The sequence below is a fragment of the Schistocerca serialis genome, chromosome 10 (genome assembly GCF_023864345.2).
Source record: "Schistocerca serialis cubense isolate TAMUIC-IGC-003099 chromosome 10, iqSchSeri2.2, whole genome shotgun sequence".
NCBI lineage: Eukaryota > Metazoa > Arthropoda > Insecta > Orthoptera > Acrididae > Schistocerca > Schistocerca serialis.
This window is the reverse complement of record NC_064647.1, coordinates 133234057-133255799: the sequence shown is the minus strand read 5'-3', so window position 1 is coordinate 133255799 and position 21743 is coordinate 133234057. Positions and strand designations below refer to the sequence as shown.

At 38.7% G+C, this 21743-nt stretch overlaps 1 protein-coding gene across 1 annotated transcript in view; it reads left to right on the top strand.

The window, feature by feature from the left end:
• The window catches only part of LOC126424610 (apoptosis-stimulating of p53 protein 2), a 160357-nt gene that overhangs the window by 95805 nt on the left and 42809 nt on the right, over positions 1-21743 (top strand). The window contains exons 10-12 of the mRNA XM_050087349.1: positions 5501-5623; positions 11056-11297; positions 15231-15417. Of these exons, the coding sequence (XP_049943306.1) occupies positions 5501-5623; positions 11056-11297; positions 15231-15417 (552 nt within the window). The remainder of the gene's footprint in view (positions 1-5500; positions 5624-11055; positions 11298-15230; positions 15418-21743) is intronic.

Here is a 21743-nt window from a genome sequence, read left to right as displayed (position 1 = left end):
TAAATGGTACGAGAGATTTACTGGGTTATGCAAACGACATTGCAGTTCTAGCAGAATTGGAGGAAGAGTTGGCAGAAACTGTAGATGACCTAGTGCAAAATGCAAGTAAGATAGGGTTCTGGATTAATGCAGAAAAGACAGAGGTAATGGAGGTATTGAGAGATGCCCCTAATGACATCCCACGTAAATGTAAATGTCGAGTGACTAGGGCCTCCCGTCGGGTAGACTGTTCACCAGGTGCAAGTCTTTTGATATACAACGCCACTTCGGTGACTTGCCCGTCAATAGGAAGAAAATGACGATGATTAGGACAACACAACACTCAGTTCCTGAGCAGAGAAAATCTCCGAACCAGCCGGGAATCGAACCCGGGCCCTTAGGACTGACATTCTGTCGTGCTGACTACTCGGCTACTGGGGGGGGGGGGGGGGGTGGACTTTGACATCCCGTTGTTGCAGGTAGGGATATGAAATTTGCTAAAGTGGAAAATTTTAAATACCTTGGTACATGGTTCAACAGGCAAAATAATTTCAAATGGAAAATAAACCAACGTATTGTAAATGGGTCTAAAACTTATTTCAGTCTAAAGTAGATAATGTCATCCAAGAATCTGTCAATTATGACCAGACTTAAAGCATACAATACCGTGATACTGCCAATATTGTTGTATGGGACAAAGACCCTAAGCACAACAAAGAAGGATGAAGAAAGCTTCTCGGTCTTTGAAAGAAAAATTACAAGAAAAATCTTTGGACCTGTCCGGGAAGAGAGCTCGTGGAGATATAGAAAAAACCAAGAATCGTATGAGCTGATGAGCCAGCTGAACATTGTTCAAAAACTGAAAGTGCGGAGAGTAAGCTTGGCAGGACACATTGCTAGGAGACTGGACACCTCTCGGGCAAAAGATGTACTTATGGGAGGACCTTATGGTACCTGTCCAATTGGAAGACCTAGCAAGCAATGGGAGGATGAGCTACAGAAAGACGTTTGCCAGCTAGGAGTGTGTGACAACTGGATCCAAAGTGCACAAGTTCGCCATGTATGAAGGAGCATCGTGAGGTCGGCACATGATCTACAGGGTCCTTGATTGCCGATGTGGTGGTGGTAGGAAGCAAACTGTTTAGTAGGAAAAATACTAAGTAACTACCTTGAAAGTGAAACCCGAGATGGATACCTTAGGATTCAGATCAGCAGTAAAGGACATAGTGGATGAAACATTATTATGTTAATCTTATCAAAATCCTTCCGAGTGTATTGAGATGTCATACAGTACTTAAAATACTATAGTACTAAAATAAGATATTTCAGCCATACTGCAGCCGTCTTGCTCAGCTTGTAGGCGCATTTAAAGTGGGGAGGGGAAGGGACATGAGAGCTTACTTGTTGAAGATTTCTAGCGGGTGCCCAGATGAAATATTGGACATAATGGAAAACAATGACTGCATCCTCAAAACATCAAGAATTCAGTATGTCAGGAAAATCTCAAGATGCTGTATGGCTGTTGTTTGGCTGCTTTGGAAGTTAGGTTGTCCCTGTTATTTTGCTGGCTTCACAAGAAACCCATGTGGAGTGATGTAATTCCACAACCAAGCGGGAAAACATGGACCCACAACTCCCTCACCAATTCTCAGTGGGCTGTGAACTACCAGTAAGCTATGTAACACAAAAATATTTTGACATATGTCCCCTCTCTCTCTCCCAGAATTGAACAGTGGTATTTTAGATCCAGTAACTTCTATATAAATTTGACACTGGTGGTCTTAGGACACTGATAGAACTTAGAGAGAATAAAGCATTAATTCCCAGCTAAATCAGTCTATTACCAGAGGAAGGCCAATGCAACATGACCAAGATGGCCTTTATTTAGTATTTTATAATTTTCTATTAAATATAAGATCACACAGCAGTAGATCCAAAAGGATTTTAATGAGTTTGATACCAGCCATGGTAGCCTCTGTATAATTTTATTCCCGTGTCTCAATGCTTAATGGAGGTCTGTATTATTTTGTAAAAACAAAAATGCCCATTATAATTAATAAGATAATCTGTAATTTTAGTTTAGTAGTTTAACTGACAGTTTCCCCTAAGATGTGGCTCACACCATCATGAAAAAAATTTCAGCCCATGTTTGACACCTTATTGTGTGTTCATGTGGATAGTGCTAACTGCCTTACTTAAAAACTTAACTTGTACGTAGCAAAATAATTTGGGCACTTTTGTGTGCTAAGAATCCCGTGGTCTGCAGTAGCACAATTTCATTTTAAACTCTTAGCCTAATAATCAATTTCACATTATTGAAAATGGTTGCAGGTGTCACAAGTGTTTGTGAATTTTTGTAACAAGTTGGCATGAAGTTATTGACTAAATTGTGCAGTGTCCTATATTTCATCAGTCAGACATTAGCAATATGTACTTTTATCTTGGAATACTGCACCCATAGTGGGTTAGACAGAAACATGTCAAATCACGAAGGAATAGGTTTTAATCTACAACTGTAGTAATTGTAGAAATATGAGCTTTCACTTCGTGATCCCCTTTCAGGAATAGAGGTGTCATATAAAGTAAATGTATATTATTAACCTATCTCATGTATAATATTTTAAAGTAAAATATTAATGCGCAGTTTTTCTAGTTTAAATGTGATCACTTGGTACACAGCAGTATGCAGTGTGGCTTGTAGCTTCTGAAAGTAAGTGCATATAGTATAAGCTTACGATCTTATCATTAGTGAAATAAACTGGGTCTCATTTTGCATTAACTATTCCATCCATTTCTGTGTGCTCCAGTGCTTAGTCACTGCTGATACCATACATCTCCAAGCAAAGAACCACTTTGTGTTTGTGTGTGTTTGTCAGGGGGGTAGTAGTGGTAGTGGTTTTGTGTGTGTGTGTGTGTGTGTGTGTGTGTGTGTGTGTGTGTGTGTGTGGTGAGTAGCAATCTATCCTTTTCCAAATACTGTTGGTATATCAACCTAGAGTTTCCATTGTTCAAGAAAGTGGTTGTTTTATAACAAGGGAGAAACCTGGGATAATATTTACAGATTCCCTGACTGATTGGAAGCATGCATCTGGAATAGTTACTTTGTCAAGGCACACACACACACAAAACCACTACCACTACTACCTGCAGCTTTGTTGCTGAAGGAGGTTTTGGTCAAAACTGTAATGCGTAACTGTGTAACAGTCTTTTTGTTACGTCTGTCTGCAACGCAACAGGTCATCTTTATGGTGAGTAAGGCTCTATCCTTCCCTAATGTAACAAATTTCTTGGAATTTCATGATAAGACAAACAAATATACACTGTTGTAGGTGGGACAACTAACAGGAACACAGTATGACAGATTTGAATGCTGTACTTCACATCACACATAAGCATGGTGCAAGTTTTCATCATAGTCACCAAGCCTCTGTAAATGATGATTGGAGTATTTTATCTATAATTCAATTCCTTGATGACTGAAATCTGATCCTTGGATCAGAGGGCCATTCGAGAACCACTGCTTGAGCATCCTCATCACTGGAAAATCTGTTTGCTCTCCAGATGTTGTTGCAGCTTGCAGAAAAGATTGAAATCGCATGGTGCAAGGTCCTCCTTCCTTCAGCTTCAGCCGTGTCTGTGGCCTTTGTCAAATTGTTGGGACTATTTCACTGTGGCAGGACACAGCATTGCGTTTGTTCAATACCATCAGAATTTCATGGTGAACCAGTGTGCAATTTAGATGTTTTGTCCACAAGTATCATACTGTCCCACATACTTCATCTTCGGAGTATGTATCCAGTTGCTGCAACGATTTTACTTGTTCATTATGATGACTATTATCCATACTGCAGCAAAACTGTGTCTGCAAGATGGATTACTATAGTCATACAAGTCTGTGTGTGGGACGACACATGTAACTTACTTTCTGAAGTTCTTGCTTATAATATGTCATCATTAGTTAATGCTGTTGCTGCAAATATTATATGGACTGTTTAATGATCACATTAGAGTTCTTTGACAATGTATAAAAAAATGCACCTTAGAAATTCAGAATTGCATTATAAGTAAAATAAACTATTAAGAAGATAAAATATGGTTCAGCATGACTAAAGTTTGGACACAAGCAAATAATTTGTAGGCCTTTATTACACATGAGTAGCTGCATGTAGAAAATGCAAGTTTTAACATAATTAATAGTTGTCAAATGAAATCACTCTTCTTTTGGCTGTTAGAACATTATATATTGGTGTTGCGATTTTAATACGTAATTTTCTTGTATTTTGGGTTGCTGTAACCCAGTGAACAATATCAAGATGTGACATGCTGTGTAAGAGGAGTTGCATGTGGTGGTGTGAATTTATCTGCTGCTCCGTACACCATACACATTAGGAAAGTGGTCAAATAATGATATAAACACCGAAGTTTAAATTTCATGTAGCAGACATTGTAAATGGATCACAACAAGCCCACTTTGCTAGCACCAGCTGTCTGTGCAGCCAGTATATTTTGAGAAATGGCAAGATAATAAACAAAAAAATGCAAATATTGGGATTGTTAATACCTGTTGGATAATTCCTATATAAGGTTGATGAAAGAGATAAAGATAGCAATAAGTATTATGCAGAATGAGATTTTCACTCTGCAGCAGAGTGTGCGCTGATATGAAACTTCCTGGCAGATTAAAACTGTGTGCCGGACCAAGACTCGAACTCGGGACCTTTGCCTTTCGCGGGCAAGTGCTCTACCAACTGAGCTACCGAAGCACGACTCACGCCCGGTACTCACAGCTTTACTTCTGCCAGTACCTCGTCTCCTGCCTTCCAAACTTTACAGAAGCTCTCCTGCGAACCTTGCAGAACTAGCACTCCTGAAAGAAAGGATATTGCGGAGACATGGCTTAGCCACAGCCTGGGGGATGTTTAGTGACTGTACTCATAATTTCAGAGTTAATACTTTGTTTTGGACCACTGATAGTGAAGGGTCATAAAAGAGACACACACATTATCTCAGTGTTGACAAGGTTAGCTTTTTGGATCGTTTACCATGTCTGCTACATGAAATTTAAACTTCGATATTTATGTCATTACTTCATCAGTTTTCTAATGTGCGTAGTATCCAGAACAGCAGATGAATTCACACTACAACATTCAACCACTGTTACACAGCATGTCACTGCTTTATATCACTGAGTGGGTTACAACAGCCACACAGTATACGAACATCACAAAATGTCAGAATCACAACCCCAATAAATAATATTATAACAGCCAAAAACGGTATGATTTCATTTAAAAATTTCACGAACGATGTGGACCCAGTCTATTCAAATTTTAACTTAATAATTAAAGCTTTTTCTTTTGCTTCACATCTTATATTAGTTTCCTTAGTTAAAGCTGCATACTTCCTTGTTGCTAAATAATATGTGCTATAATACCAACTTTTAAGCACTGGGTAGGTCATATCCTTGCTCTTTCTCGTGGACTATGATCTAAGTGTTTCATATATCACTTGGGTGTTTCAGAAACCAGTCAGCAGTGTAGCACCAACGTCAGTGCAGCATCAGAAGCCATCTCCAATTTATCAGACGTCGTCGACAAAGATACAGCCGGTGCAGCCGCAAACGATCAGCTCTACAGCTCCCCAGGTACATTTATCCTGTGTGTGGTGCCATTCACAGAAAACTAGAGAAATGAGGCATTTTACAAGATAAGAAGTTACTCCTGTGTTGCTTGATGGTAGTACAGGTCACATCAGAGATGATTTCAATTTATTGTTATAAGATTTTTATTAGAGGAAATGGGCCAAAGAAGAGACTGGGTAGGAAAAGATATTTTATGAAGAGAATTAAGAGTTGAATATGTAACACTAATGTCAAAGAATACAAGAGAAAATCTTGATGCAATAAAATAAAATAAATTTCGACAATACATACGGCTGTTGGTAAATTATTGCATCAGGTAGTTCATGCCGGCCATCGTCCCACGATCCATAATGGATCAACGAAGATTAAACAAGAGAAAATGGCTTGAATGCCATTAAAGAATAGAAGACTTCACAGTAGAAGGGCTTACCATCATAACCCAGTTGGCAAAATATAATGTGGCTGAGCAAAGAAGAAACGGTGAGGAATTATTTGAAATCAGAAGAGGCAAAACCATGAGTTGTGAAATGAAAAATGGAAATACATTTGTATGTGTGGCCATCTTCCACAGCAGCTGTTAACATCTGTTGTTATAGGTTATCTGTCTTGAGCTGACTGCAGTGTAATTAAAGAGAGTTACACCAAACGCTTTTCACTTTTATTTACAAAGCATCTTCTGTGGTATTCTGTAAACTGGATACACATGTTTGTCCATTTATTTTTTGATTCTTTTAGGTTAAAAACAGCATTTTCTTTATGAAGTTGGACTGCAAGCTACTTATGGTGTTTCTTTACATAATCTGCACCTTCCCCTCTTGCTAGCAGTGGTTGGTGTTGACAGGGTTCATTTCACATCTGTAGTTTTTGGCATTTTGCTGAAACAATACAGATTTTATTACAATGACAAAACTTTGAAAGAAACTACAGAAACACAACACCATAATCACAAAGGCAGATAAAGGAAACACAGTGTTTCTCATGGATAAAGAGCAATACATCAGTAAGACACAAGAGTTCAAAATTAAAATCATATCCAACAGACAGATTCCAAATGAAGCTGAGAAACACTCTAAAAGACATTAAACATAGAATAGAAAACAATGAAAAAGGAAAACTGAGACAAACAAATTCCAATGCACCTTCCCTCCGATGCCAACCAAAGATACACAAGAAAGATCTCCCTGTCAGAGCTATTGTGAATTATAGAAATGCTCCAACTCACCCACTTGCAAGATACACACTGAAAATCTGATCAGAAAACTACAAATTACAAGAAGACAGGACTATAAGAAACACCACACAATTGATTCAGTACGTAAAAGGCATAAAAGTTCCAGACACAGCCACCCTCCTGTCATTTGATGTAGAGACTATGTATTCCAATATGCCAATAACTGAAACAATAAACATTATAGAACAAACTCTTAAGACACACAGTACACTTCCACATGAATGCATCAAAGAAATAGTCAGGCTTTTAGAGCTAATAACAAAACAGAATTATTGTCATTTCAATAATGAATTCTACTTACAAAGTGAAGGATTACCAATGGGATCTCCAGTGTCTGGAGCCATAACGAACATATTTATGAACCATGTAGAACATATTATATTTAACAAAATAGTGCCAAATAGGTACAACATCCTATACTGGATTAGATGTATGGATGATATCTTGTACCTGATAATGAACCAAACAATAAAATTGACCAGTTACACACAGACATAAATTCTGTTCATGACAAGATACATTTTACAATAGAGAAAGAGCAAAATAGACAGTTAAATTTCTTGGACATCACGATAAAGATTCGAAACAGCCAACACACATTTGCCATGTACTGAAGACTGACAACAACACACACATTTATACATGAGACATCACAACACTCTAATTCTCAAAAGCAGACAGCACTTGCATACATTCTCCACAGACTAAACCCCGTATCATTAGATACAGACAATTACAAAAAGGAATGAATACTATAATACAAATAGCCACAAACAGTGGATACAAATAGAATTTAAATCAAGAAAGAGGAAAGAACACATACCCAACTGTCATCAACACAAGGACAAAATCGCACACAAACAAATAACAAAATACAGGGATAGAAATAACACAAGGTGTGAAAGAAACAAAGTAAAAGGTGGTACACAATGACATACAACCACAAATTCACACAGAATATCCAATATTTTCAAAAAACAAGGCATAAAAATAGCACACAAAACCAACTCAATTCAGAAATACTTTCCAAAAACAATAGGAAAAACTGATTTGTATCAGAAATAAGGAATATACCAACTGAAATAGAATACATGAGATGCAAGATACATAGGTCAAACCAAGAGGACACTTGACACCAATGCAACAATGAACATGTAAGAGCATGGAGGAATAGGACAAATCATTCAACTTTTGCAGAACACTTACACCAACACCAACATAAAACTACAACCAGAGACACAGACATGGAAATCATAAGAACATGAACAACAACAAACACCTCCTCACCTTACAAGAAAACCACCACATCCAGAAAACCATAACAGAAAAGAAACAACTCATAAATGATCAGATCAACTTGGCAAACCACACACTCTTCAAACTGGTTGACCACGTAATATAACATTAAAAGTGCAAAAAGTATAACCACAGGCGCTATTTGCCACTACCAGATTTGTCCCATAATCACTGTCCAGGCCATCCCTGTCGCTCCCCCCTCCCCCTTGTCACTCTATCTACATACAAGACAATTTCTCTCTCTCTCTCTCTCTCTCTCTCTCTCTCTCTCTCTCTCAACACACACACACACACACACACACACACACACACACACACACACACACACACACACACACACACACAAAAAATCATTTCATGGGTTGGCAACACTCACATCATTAACAATAACAAACAATTAGGCATAAACACTGTGGCAGTGATGAATGACAAATAGTTAAGAAAGTCAATTATAAATAGCGCAGCACAGGAAATAATGCAAAAAGCAAAAAACTGCAGATGTGAAATGAAGCCTGTTGACACCAACCACTGCTTGCAAGAGGGGAAGGTGTAGACTATGTAAAGAAACACTGTAAGTAGTTTGCAGACCAACTTCATAAATAAAATGCTGTTTTTAACCTAAAAGAATCACAAAATAAATGTACAAACGTGTGTGTGTCCAATTTACAGGATATCACAGAAGATGCTTTGTAAATAAAAGTGAAATGCATCTGGTGTAGTTCTTTCTAATTACACTGCAGTCAGTTCAAGACCGATAACCTATAACAACAGATGAAAAATGGAAACATAGTTAAGGTTTATTTACAGCTGCGCACCCTACACTGTGTGTGTAGGTGTGTACCTCTGCCTCAACATATACAAATACGTGATTCCATTCGCACATATGTGAAACCGTGCATGTTGTTCCGGTGATAAACATGCCTGCTTTGCTAGTAGCAGCTGTCAGTGCAGCCAGTATATTTTGAGAAATGACAAAATAATAGTAACAAATGTAAGTACAAAGCTTGTTAATACCTGTTGGGTAAGCTTGATGAAAGAGAAAGGATAGCAAGAAATAATATGTTTAATAAATGTACTCATTATTCCAGAGTAATACTTTATTGTGATGCATCACTGATAGCAAAGGACCATTCAGAATAGAGAGACATTATAGCAGTGCTGACAAGGTTACCTCTGAAACTTCAAATTTCTTCTAGCAGGGATCATTACTCCAGTTTGAAGTTCCAATCAGAATCAAACATTGTCATAAACATTTTCCAGGCTTGCTTGAAATTCCTGGAAAAAGATTTTAAACTATAGGATGAAAACACACACTTATTTGAGGCTTCAGTTTCCTCCAGTAGACAATGAATATGAGAATTTGTTTACTTCTGAACATAAGACATTCTAGGAGTATGTGAAATGGAAGTGCTGAAAGGATAATGCATTTCTGTTTATGTATGCACCAGACACATGACTAGGTCTTTGTGACAGTGGAGGGTCTTATTTTGTCAAGTGTATTCAGCCCCCAAATGTTTAGAACTGTTTGGCTACTATTGGAGATTTTGAATTGAGATGGAATTTCCAGCTCTGTTAGAGGTCTTTTGACTGCAAATGTATGGTTACCATACAGCAGTGCAAACAGCTATTTCAGTTACTTGCCCTTGTCAGTGCAAAATATTTGTGTATCCAAGTGGCTTGTAAAGAAACCAGGACATCTTTGCCCATCCAGGATGCCAGAATTACTTAAACACATTGACGTCAAAGGTACGAACGAAGGCTTATTATTTTGTTCACATTTACCTTTATTGTTTCTAGTTTGTACTTATTTATGAGGAATTGTAGACAGTCATTGTCTTTCATTCTGCTTCTGAAACCCACAGAATTCCCACAAACAAAGAAATGCACAATAAGTCAGTCAAGTTCTAAATGTTTCTTGTTGGACCACTTGGCCATCAAACAGATAAATTTGAATGCATCTGGGGAAACAGTCTTTCAACTGAGATGCCTAGTAAAGTAAATCAGCATCTACGTGGATACTCTGCAAATCATACTTAACTACCTAGCACTGCTATTCTTTGAACATTCTTGATGTACTCTGTTAATCCTGTGTGATTACGATCCTAGACTGGAGAGCAGTATTCCGAAAGAGGATGGACAAGTGTAGTGCAGGCTGTCTCTTCAGTGCTCTGCCAATAAAACAGTGTCTTTCTTTTGCCTTCCCCACAACATTTTCTAGGTGTTCTTTCCACTTTAAGTTGTTCATAATTGTAATTCCGAGGTATTTAGTTGAATTTATGGCTTTTAGATTTGACTGATTTATCGTGTAACTGAAGTTCAACAGATTCTTTTCAGCACTCGTGTGGATGACTTCACACTTTTCATTATTTAGGGTCAATTGCCATTCTTGCATCATACAGATGTTTTATCTAAATTGCTTTGCAATTTATTTTGCCTTCTGATGACTTTACTAGTCAACAAACGACAGCATAGTCTGCAAACAAGCTAAGATGGTTGTTCAGATTGTCTCTAAAATCATTTATATAGAAAAGAAACAACAGAGGGTTGTCACCACCTCTGGGAAAGTCAGAAATCACTTCTGTTTTACTCAGTGACTTTCTGTCAATTTCTAAGAACTGTGAAGTAAAGCATGAAACAAACATAATCACGGAGAGGCACAAGAGTGTTGCATTTGTCCACACCTGGGATGGAGAGGCATCTGCATCTACATACACTGGTCCATGTTATGAAATGCCAGGTTTGCATGAAGTTGCACCATTGTCTGGGCTCCCTTGCCTCTTTGTTCAGTGGCCTCACACACCTAGTATGCAAGGAAGTTGGACAGATGTAAACACACTGAAAACGCACATTTAGACAGCCTGAGGTATGTATCTTTTTAATTGTTCAGCCATGCAACGCATTTCTACAGCAGATGTTGGTGCTGAGTCCACCACAGGGGACCTCGACACCTCTGACCGGCACACCAGAGTCCGCCCCTACCTCTGCGTCGGTAACCGCAGCGGCGACTCTGCAGCAGCCTTCCACTCCGAAGCCGGCGCTGCCGCCTAAGCCGACGGTGCCGCAGGCGAAGCCCACGCCGCCACCACCACCCAGGCAGACGGCGCTCCACCAGCATCAGGGCTCAGCAGACGACAGTCTGACAACCTTGAGGTATGGATGGGATTGTCGCATTTCTGCTACTGCAATTACCAACACTGAATCTATATTTTGAACTTAAAAAATTGTATACCTTTTTGCATGTGAGCCATGTGTCATGTGGCATTACAGTCTGTCATGACCTCCTTTCCTCCCTATTTTCACCTCACAAGCAGGGTAGCACTAAAAATGCCCAGTGTCCTCAGTTATTTGTTCTGTACATTCCAACTTCTATCTTCGTTTATATTTTTTGCCTCTGCAGATCTCTAGTTCCTCATTTTCATGGAGGACAGCAGTCTCATGATTGAAACCTGTCAATGACACCCTTTCATTATGAATTTCATTCCCACTCCTAAATATCTTCTTCTTCTTCTTCTTCTTCTTTCCTTGTTGCCACTTTGATATACATGTTGAACAACAGATGAGGAGGAATGCATCCCTTAATTAAGCCGTTTTTAATCTAAGGAATTCTCTCTTGGCATTCTATTCATATTGTTTCTTCTTGGTTCTTGTTCTTTTGTTTATTATGCATTGCTGCCTGGAGTGTATACTTATTTTTATGAGAATTTCAAGCATCTTGAACTACTTTATATTGTCAAACATTTTTTCAGGATTGACAAATCTTATAAATGTGTCTTGACTTTTTGTAAGTACTGCTTCCATTATCTAGTGTAATATTAGAACTGTTGGTCTCTCTCGTTTTCCTAAAGTATGAAATTTTTATTGCTTGTGCTACATTTCTATCCCATTCCATCATTTCTATTTCAAGTCAGCCATCAGCCTTCTGTCCCTTTCGACCAGTCAACAATAGTGAACTCTCAGATCTAAAGATGATAATCATACACGGCAAAATTTAGTCATCCATCGTTTGTCATACAACTGAGACTGTGAAAGTAAATGTTCCTTAATGCATGCCTAAATTAGAATTGTGTAGTGCTTCTTTAGTGTACTTAAATGATTTTAAGTACCTTATACTACTTCCAATAGCATTCCTTCAAATGTTGTCATTCGAAAATGTAAATGTACGAGGTCTGCTCAAAAAATGCTATAACTTTGTCCACAAATTTTTTCTATACTTACCTTTTACTTACTGCATGGTCTCCTTTGAAATACTCTCCTCTGCAATCGATACACTGCTCCCAATGTCGTTTCCACTTCCAGAAGCAGTCTTGGTATGCTTCTTATTGGATCGCGCAAAGTGCCATGTGGAAAATTTCTTTCGTCTCGTCTATTGTTCCAAATCTCTGTCCTTTCAGCAGAGTTTTTAACTTCGGAAATGAAAGAAAGTCTGCAGGGGCCAGATCTGGAGAATAACGAGGATGAGGAAGCAGAGTGATTTAGTTTTTTTTGTCCAACAGTCATGCACCAGTAGGGATTAATGTGCAGGTGCATTAGCATGATGCAAGCGCTATGAATTGTCTTGCAATATTTCAGACCATTACTTCTCACATTTTCTGATAGACTCACAACACATCCAAATAGTGCCATTGATTAATGGTTTCTCCCTGTGGCATGAATTCATGGTGAACTGATCCTTCAAAGTCAAAGTAAACTATCTGCATGGCTTTGACATTTGACCCGACCTGATGAGCATCTTTTGGTCTTGGTGAACCTTTCATAATTGTGAAGATTGAACCTTGGTCTCAACATCATAACTGTAGACTACATTCCTGGATCATTTGGTGTCCCCTTGTAAAGGTTTTCTTCAGTTTCATGCATGATTTAATGCAGATGCATTGCTCTCCAACTCTGCCATCTCGAAATTTGCATATTGTGCAACACAATGTTCTACTCAATACAGCACTGAACAATAAAGAACAGACATAAAACAGTGAAACTTCTGGCATTTACACATTAAACACAGTTGTGGTTAGGGATGCCAATGGCATTTTGCTCCCCCATTGGCGCGAAATTACGAATTTTCCAGAATTTTTTGAGTAGACCTCATATAAGGAGCAGACAAATGAAAACTGAATACCCACTACAATGGAACCATGGAATTTCTATTCAAAAGTAGTCATTACACTTGTTAAGATATTTAGCCCACTCGGATGAGACTATAAAGTCCTGTTTTGTAGAGTGTGCTCGGCCGCTGACAGATCCACTCTTGCACTTGCTCATCAAACTGAAACCAACATCCATGTGTGTCTTTCTTCAGGTCACCAAAGATGTGAAAATCACATGGTGAACAATTTGGGCTGTACAAAGGATGTTGCAGTGTCTCCCAATGAAATTGCTGAAGCGTGGCCTTCAGCTGATAGTCAATGTGGGGGTGGACAGGATCATTCTGTTTAACAATATTTGGACTTCCTGCACATCACAGTTTCTGTGAAGTGTTTTTGTAACACTGTGCATTGATTGCAATTCCATGCTCAAGGAAATGGATGTGTAGAGTCCCTGCAATTGAAGACCGTTACTGGAATGTCTGTTAACAGCTTTGGATTTCTTTGGCAGGAGAGATGTGGGATGTTTCCACAGTTAGCTTTTCTGTTTGCCCTTGGGCTCAAAATGGTGGCACTACATAAGGCAACCTGAAGAAAGATATGAGTGGATGTTGGTTGGAGTAGGATGAGGAAGTGCAAGAGTGGGTGTGGTTGTTGGATCTCAGTGGCCAACCGCACCCCACAAAGTAGGAATTGTTTGTTATCTTGCAGTAGGGTAAATGTCGTCATTCATGTGGTGGGCACTTATAGTGGTCCCACTGTGGCTGGTGCACAGGTTCCATTTGACTACCCCTCATACCTTGGCACGTATGAATCGGCTAATAACGATTTCACACTTCCTGTAAAAGCAGAAGATTCTTGTTGAATGTTAGCATATGTGTTTGGTCTGTGTTCTCCTCCACAAATCTGGCAGTTTTTCATGAAATACTGTTCATTCTGTTTGATGCAGCATTCTGTTTGATGCAGCAGCATGCTGTCAGTTTGATGTGATTAGATGCTAAAATCAGCAAAGTGAATGTCTATAACATTAACTTGGGTGCCTAATGTAATCCTTCGTCTCATCACTATATTACCAAAAATTAAATATAGTTACAGACTTAATTCAGCAAGTGAATTTTTTGACAATATAACCGAAAGCATATCACCACATGCCAATAATGATAAGGATATCATAAGAACAATAACAATTTCAATGCTGGGTAGGGTTCTTCACTGAAAATATAACATGACACAGTTTTCTTATAACTTATCATTACTTTTTTCTAGGAGTAAGTAGTAATTACACATATTTTCAGTCACTAATTCTGTCTGACTTGCATACAAATTTGAGTTCAATTTGGACAACCTTAACACATGAAAGAGGCAAGTACTGCAAACCCAATACTGCCATGAACTGACTATACAGTTGCAGACACGGTAACTCTGTAACTTTTTGACAAGGAATGTAAACTTTTTTGTTACAATTAATACATCCTTTTTTACAATTCAGTTGATTTCACAGCAAACTGTATATTACAGTTTACTTCAATTCTTAATCACAGTCATAATTTTCATTAGTATCTCAATTTTACTGATGAAACTTTATTTGTGAATCTTTCATTTGTTATCATTAATAATTTCTCAAGTTATTAAGGGCTTTGATATTTGTCCACATAACTTTGAACTTTTATTATTGTGTTAATTTTTCAGTAAATGTGACTTTCACAAGACTAATATCTTTTTAGGAAAATCGAGATCTTAGTGTTGTGGACAATATATTTCCTATATATGCTTTTTACTGATTGATGTTATTAGTTTCTTCAACTGTTTGACAGAAGTTATGAATAAGAGATTATTTTTCTGCAATCAAAATAGATAAATAATGATATGAAACTAAAAGACAATGCAAAGGAAGTGGGAAATGTTGAATGCTAAAGAATGCGTATTAGGTTGTATATTAGTTGTGTGTATCATGTTTTCCTATACTGCTTGACATTGGTGGTTACAAGTGCAATTCTCCGAACAGACAACAGGAGGCTGTACCGGACGACAGCAGCCCCGGTGCTGTGCCGGGACTGGGAGAAGACCAGCAGCAGGCCACGCCCCCACCCCTCCCCAGGTTGCCTGAGGGGCCGCAGCACCAGCAGCCGCCCCCACAGGCACAGGCCCCACCTCCACCACCTGCCATAAAGGCGAGGGGCCCCATCAACCTGGTAAGACACCGTTTTGTCATAAGTTTTAGTTGATACTGTTACTTCAGTTGCTAACTGCACAGTCTGTTTCTTTCCTTATTTCATTGAAATTGTACAGTATTAAAACAGCAATGCTCAGAGTCTTTTAATGTATATTACTCCAGACAGCTGGCCATAGACTCGCCCACAGTGGGATCTAACTTGGTTATGTGGTGAAGTAAAGCTACACACTCCAGCTCAAAATACTTTTGAGAAAGTGTGGTGATTATGCTTCAAAGCTACAATATAGAACCAAGAAAATAAAAACTAATGGATTCTACAAAAAGAGCTCTTGCAAAACTCTAAGTCTTCCTGTTGTTCTGTGAGCTTCACAGTGCTGTAGACAATTGCGCTCAGGTTGATGCCATGTTCTGTGACTTCAGGAAGGCATTTGACACCACCCCGCACTGCCGTTTAGGAGAGGAATGAACTTACCAAGTGTTAGACCAGATTTGAATCTGGTTCCAGACTTCCTTCCATATAGAACTTAACATATTGCTTTTAGCAGAAAAAAAACCTGACTGACATATACGTAATTTCTGGAGTACCCTAATTGAATATGATCAGACTGTTACTGTTAACAAAGTATATAAATGATCTAGTAGAAAGCATTTTAAGATTATTAGCAGATGATGAGGTTGTCTGTACGAAAGTAGCAAAGCCAGAAAACAGTATCGATTTGCAGAATGAACCTACAGAGGATTAATAAATGGTGCCAGCCCTGGCAATTGACTGTGCGTGTAAATAAATATAACATATTGAGCATACATAAGAAAAGAAATCTATTATTGTATGACTATATAACTCAAGACAAATTGCTGAAAACAGTATCTATTGTAAAATATGTGGGGATTATCCAGAGTGATCTCAAATTGAATGTCCATGTACAACAAATTGGAAGAAAAGCAGTTGCAAGACGAGATTCATAGGAAGAATCTTCAGGAAATGTAACTCATCTGTGAAGGCAGTGGCTTACAAAGTGCTTGTTAGACTTATTCTTGAGTATTGTTCATCTCACAGGGGATCCATCCCAGATAGGACTGTGGGCGGGAGGGGGGGGGGGGGGGTTTAGAGTGAGAGAGAGAGAGAGAGAGAGAGAGAGAGAGAGAGAGAGAGAGAGAGAGAGATCAAATAAAGAGTGACACTTTTCATCACAAGATTGTCTACTTCATGTGGAGAGCATCATCTAGACGCTCAGCAAACTCCAGTGACGGATATTATAAGGGGGGTGTTATGCATCACAGACAGGTCTACTATTGAAATTTGACAGCACTTTCTGGGATGACTTAGACAACACACTACTTCCTCCTACATACATTCACAAAATGTCCACGACAAGAAAATTTCAGAAATTAGAGGTAATGCAGAGATTTACCGACAGTCATTCTTCCCACACACCATTTGCAAGTGGTACACAAGAAGGGCATCAGTTATGGCTATCTTAAGTACCTCCTGCCACACAGGATTAAGCGGCATGTGGAGTATGAAGTACCGTATTTACTCGAATCTAAGACGCACTTTTTTTCTGGTTTTTGTAATCCAAAAAACCGCCTGCGGCTTAGAATCGAGTGCAAAGCAAGCGGAAGTTCTGAAAAATGTTGGTGGGTGCCGCCACAACTAACTTCTGCCGTCGAATATATGTAGCGCTACACAGGCATGCTTTGTAGGCACAAAGATAAATACTGGCACCAAATCCTCTGCGTCAGTAAATAAATTTAAAAAAAAAAAAAAAGGTGGAAGATGAGCTTTTTTTCTCCGGCCCGCATTTCGACCACTGCATTTTCATACATTATCCGACGAAGTAAATACAAATTCCATATTGTTCATCTTCGAATGTAGCAGCATTTCAGTGTACTACGAAAATCCGACTGGCAAGACTGTTTGCGATGTTTGTCAATATGGCCAACTCTACGTTCTGAATTTTTTCATACCTGTGAGAAGAGATGGTTGCTAATAGGAACTTTTATGATTTGTGAATCACATGCAGTATTCTCTTCACCATAAGAATAATACGAATATAAACATTTTGCCATGTATTGTTTCGTGTTTGCTGCTATCTCATTTAAATCCTGTTGCCTAATAAACTACGAAACTAGAGTGAGACAACAGCAAACGCGGAAGAATATACATATCGTGTCATGTTTATATTCTTATTATTCTTATGCCTAATAGTGATACAGTCAGAAATGAAGCACAGCAATTGACTAGATTTTTAAATCTAAGATGACTCTAATTTCTGTGCAGAATGTAATGTACTAAAGAGGCGCCTGCAAAGATTTTCAAATGGAGAAAAATTTTCGCTAAACTCTCGTTCAGAACATGTTCTATCATACGCAGTGTATTATTTGGTTCTTGTTGTTCATTATCAAAGAAAGCAGCAGTGTAAGTAACAACAAATAGCAGTCTCTTGCCAATGTTTCGCTAATGAGACGATTCCTCTCCCTTTTTTTATTGTAAGCAGCGGTAGTGCGCATAAAAGCAAGCAATGCCGCGAGCGGCGACAGGCCCTAGACACGCACTATCAGAATGCAACAAACAATGCATGACACAGCACAGTATTGCATTTTGAGCTTAGAGTGATGTTAACACCTATAACAAAGAAAACGGCACTTATCAGATCAGAGAAAAATAAGCAATCAATTCAAACCAGATGAAGCACGTGAAAAAGGAAGGGTACCCGTATAAATAGGGACGGAGCGCCTGACGCATAGCAATGGCTACGTGGTAAAGCTTAACTGCTAAGGTTACGATTCGAACCAAACTACTGTAGCTGTATCATCATTCATTCAACCTAAATTGTGTTTCATATTACAATGGACCAACTTTGTTTTGATTTGGAGATGCAGTCTAAAACTTTTCTCTCCCCTTGAATTTCGAGTCTCAAATTTCAGGTGCGGCTTAGCTTCGGGAAAATTTTTTTTCCTTAATTTCGAGTCTCATTTTTCAGGTGCGGCTTAGATTCGAGTAAATACAGTAGATATAAATAGATGGAAATACTTTATGAATAGGACAAACCTTAGACAATAAAAAGAAAGTATATAAACCCCCCCCCACAGACACACACACACACACACACACACAATTTGATTAGATAAAACTGTTCATTGAAATTTACATTCCTCCCTGAGAGACAAGGTTTCACTTTAGGATTGTCGCCTTCAGCTGAACTGTGGATTACATACCATTGGCAAAAAACTGACATTCTACCATTATATGGTGGACTGATGTGCATACACTAAAAATGACCAAACATTGATAACCGGTACAAATTGTGTCGGGCCATAAACTACCACCATACATTTCACACAGAAGACTTTACTGAAGTCCAAAATGTTTCCTAAAGATGTTATTGTACATGCTAACAAAGTTGGCTGGTTCATGGAGGACATGATTTTAGAATGGATCAAATGTGTCTGGCAACGTCGTCCTGGTACCTTGCTAGGTTTGTCATGTACGCTTGTGTTAGATTCATATGCAGGTCAGTGTACACCAGCTGTGAAGAAAAAAAAAATAGCAGAGGGTAAAACGGACTTAGTTGTAATGCCAGAATGGATGACGTCAATTTTGCATCTGTTAGATGTTTGTTTAAACAAACCTTTTATGGACAAGCAGAAAAATACCGTATGTATATACAGTGTCTAACAAACGAAGGTAGGCAATTAACGACTACAGGACATGTTAAGTGTGCAAGCTTGGCTCAAGTATGCGTGTGCATTAGTCAATCTTGGAAATGTCTCCCAAGTGAAACTGTTCATCATTCATTTAAAAAATACTGTATTTCTAATGCGCTTGATGGCACAGAGGATGATGCTTTGTACAAAAGTAACGACAAGGAGTCACTAGCGTTAATAATAAAAAGTGAAAAATCATGACTGTGCTCTGGTATGCAGTGCAGCAAGCTCACCTGCAATATCACTGTAACAGCTCACGTGCGTGTAGATCCGGAATACTGTATTTCGATGGATAGTGAATTTTCACTGTTGTCAGTGTTTTGCGATGCAGTTGTAGTTTTAAGTGTGCCAAATCCCTAAGAAGTAGGGACGCTTAATACTCTATTCATCATATGATGAGCCATATCTTTCACTTTTAAGTGTGGCTTGAAATCGAGGTAAAATTTATTTATTTATTTTTTTACCGAGTCTCATTTCTGGGGTGCGGCTTGCATTCGAGGTCGGCTTGCAGTCGGGTAAATACAGTACCTGCGGCAGCTTCTAGCGGGATTTTTCCTATCTTCTGTAGGCTTTGCCTTCAAATGCAAGCATCGTGTAATACGGGCCTTAAGAACCTATGAACTCTAGGATTTATATTAGATACGATTGATCATCTTCTATATCGATTCCTCTCTACGTGCACAAGCAAGATCGAACTTAGCTGACCACGACTGAAGACTAACAATGTACAACATGCTAACACTCACGCTGCTTTGCATGCTTGCACGCAGCCAAGCTCTGTCCAATTCTGTATGTTCGTAGCAGCATTACAGTATAGCGTCAGTTTACGCAAGTTTGCATCAGTTTGTGTATTACTGTGTACTATGTGGAGAATCCAGCTGTATATCAGTTTGCCCACTCACATTCATTGCTGTAGTGAAGTTGGCTATAGCAGCAAAAAGAAAACTCTGTCACGGAGAAAGTGTACTTGATTCGGGAAGTGGTGAGAAACGCATATGTGCCCATAAGTGAAATGGCTCAATGCCTGGGACTTGCACAGTCTTCATTGTCAGGAATATTGAAGTATAAGGAGAAGATTCTGGATCAAGAAACACAGTGCGGTTCAAAAGCAAAGCAGAGAAAAATTGTTAAAAAGTCGCTGTACGAAGAAATGGACTCAAAGCTAATGGAGTGGTTCAATGGAGCATGTGCTGAAAATTTACCAATGGGGCATTGATAAAAATGAAAGGATCTGTGATATCAGGGAAACTTGGGTTAACAGAATTCAAAGCTTTGAATGGTTGGCTGGATAGGTTCAAAAAATGCTATGGGATAACTCGCAGGGTAGTATGTGGAGAGAGTGCTGCAGTTAATGATGAAAGTGTTGAGCACTGGAAAGAAGAGGTGATGCCACCCCTCTTAGAAGGTTGTGTACAGTATGGATGAAACAGGCCTGTTTTACCATCCCATGCCCTCTAAAGCCTTAAGTGTTAAAGGAGAAGCATTCCGTGGAGGAAGAATGAGCAAGCAGAGAATTATTGTTCTCTTATGCAGCAACGCAGATGACAGTGACAAGCTGGATCCCATAGTAATTGGAAAGTTCCATGAACCATGTTGCTTTAAGAACAGTGCTAAGTATTATAGCAACAAAAGTGCTTGGATGACTGTGGACTTGTTCAAAAATTCTTGCAAGCTTTTGATGCACAAATGGGTGCTAGAAACAGGAAGGTTGATCTCTCTATTTACAAGTATCCTGCTCATCAAACAGACTTAGTATAATTGCGGAATGTGAAAGTGCATTTCGTTCCTGCAAATTGCACTAGCAGACTCCAGCCCATAGATCTAGGGATTATTCATAGCCTGAAAAGCAAGCATCTGAAAGCTCTTGTCCTTACGGCACTTGCCTTTATTGACAGGAATGAGGTGCTTAAATTGAAAATTCTGCAAGCAATGCATATGCTCACAGGAGGTCGGAAAATGGTAAATAAGGAAACCATCTCAAATTGCTTTATAAGGCTGGATGTAATGAAATGAGCACTCAAGACAAAGACGGTGATGAAGCAGTAGTGGACATGCATGATTGGGTGCAGGTATCTTTCAATTTACCCATCACTTTTGACGAATGTGTGGCTTGTGATCGTCGTTACTACACGTATCTGAGATGTTGAGGAAATCTGTGAAGATGAAGTAAAGCAGAATGATGAAGATATCGAAGAAGACGACGATGTTAGGGTTGAAGAAATGCAAACACCATCATTCAGTGAAGCTATTGCCAGCATAGACATTGTCCGGAGATTTGTCACAGCATTTAAAGTGGACAACCCTTTTATAGACAGAGTAGATCAATTGGAGATAGACCTTTTGAACCTAAAATCCAACAGTCTTAAAAAGCAAACTACCGTATTTGATTATAGATATTTCAAAAAATGAGGCACTATGAAAGTTGCGTAAATATGTGTTGTATATAGGAAAAGTAACTTGATTTATTATATTACTGTAATTGTGTAAGTGTTTTGTGGATGTTATAATTTTGTTGTGTGCTGGGAAACTATGATCTTTGACAACTGTATTAGTGCTACAAACAAAGTTGTAATAACAGTATAGTGTGTAGGGTAGGTATCGCCTTGTTTTATTGTTGTTATTGTGTAAATTATGTAT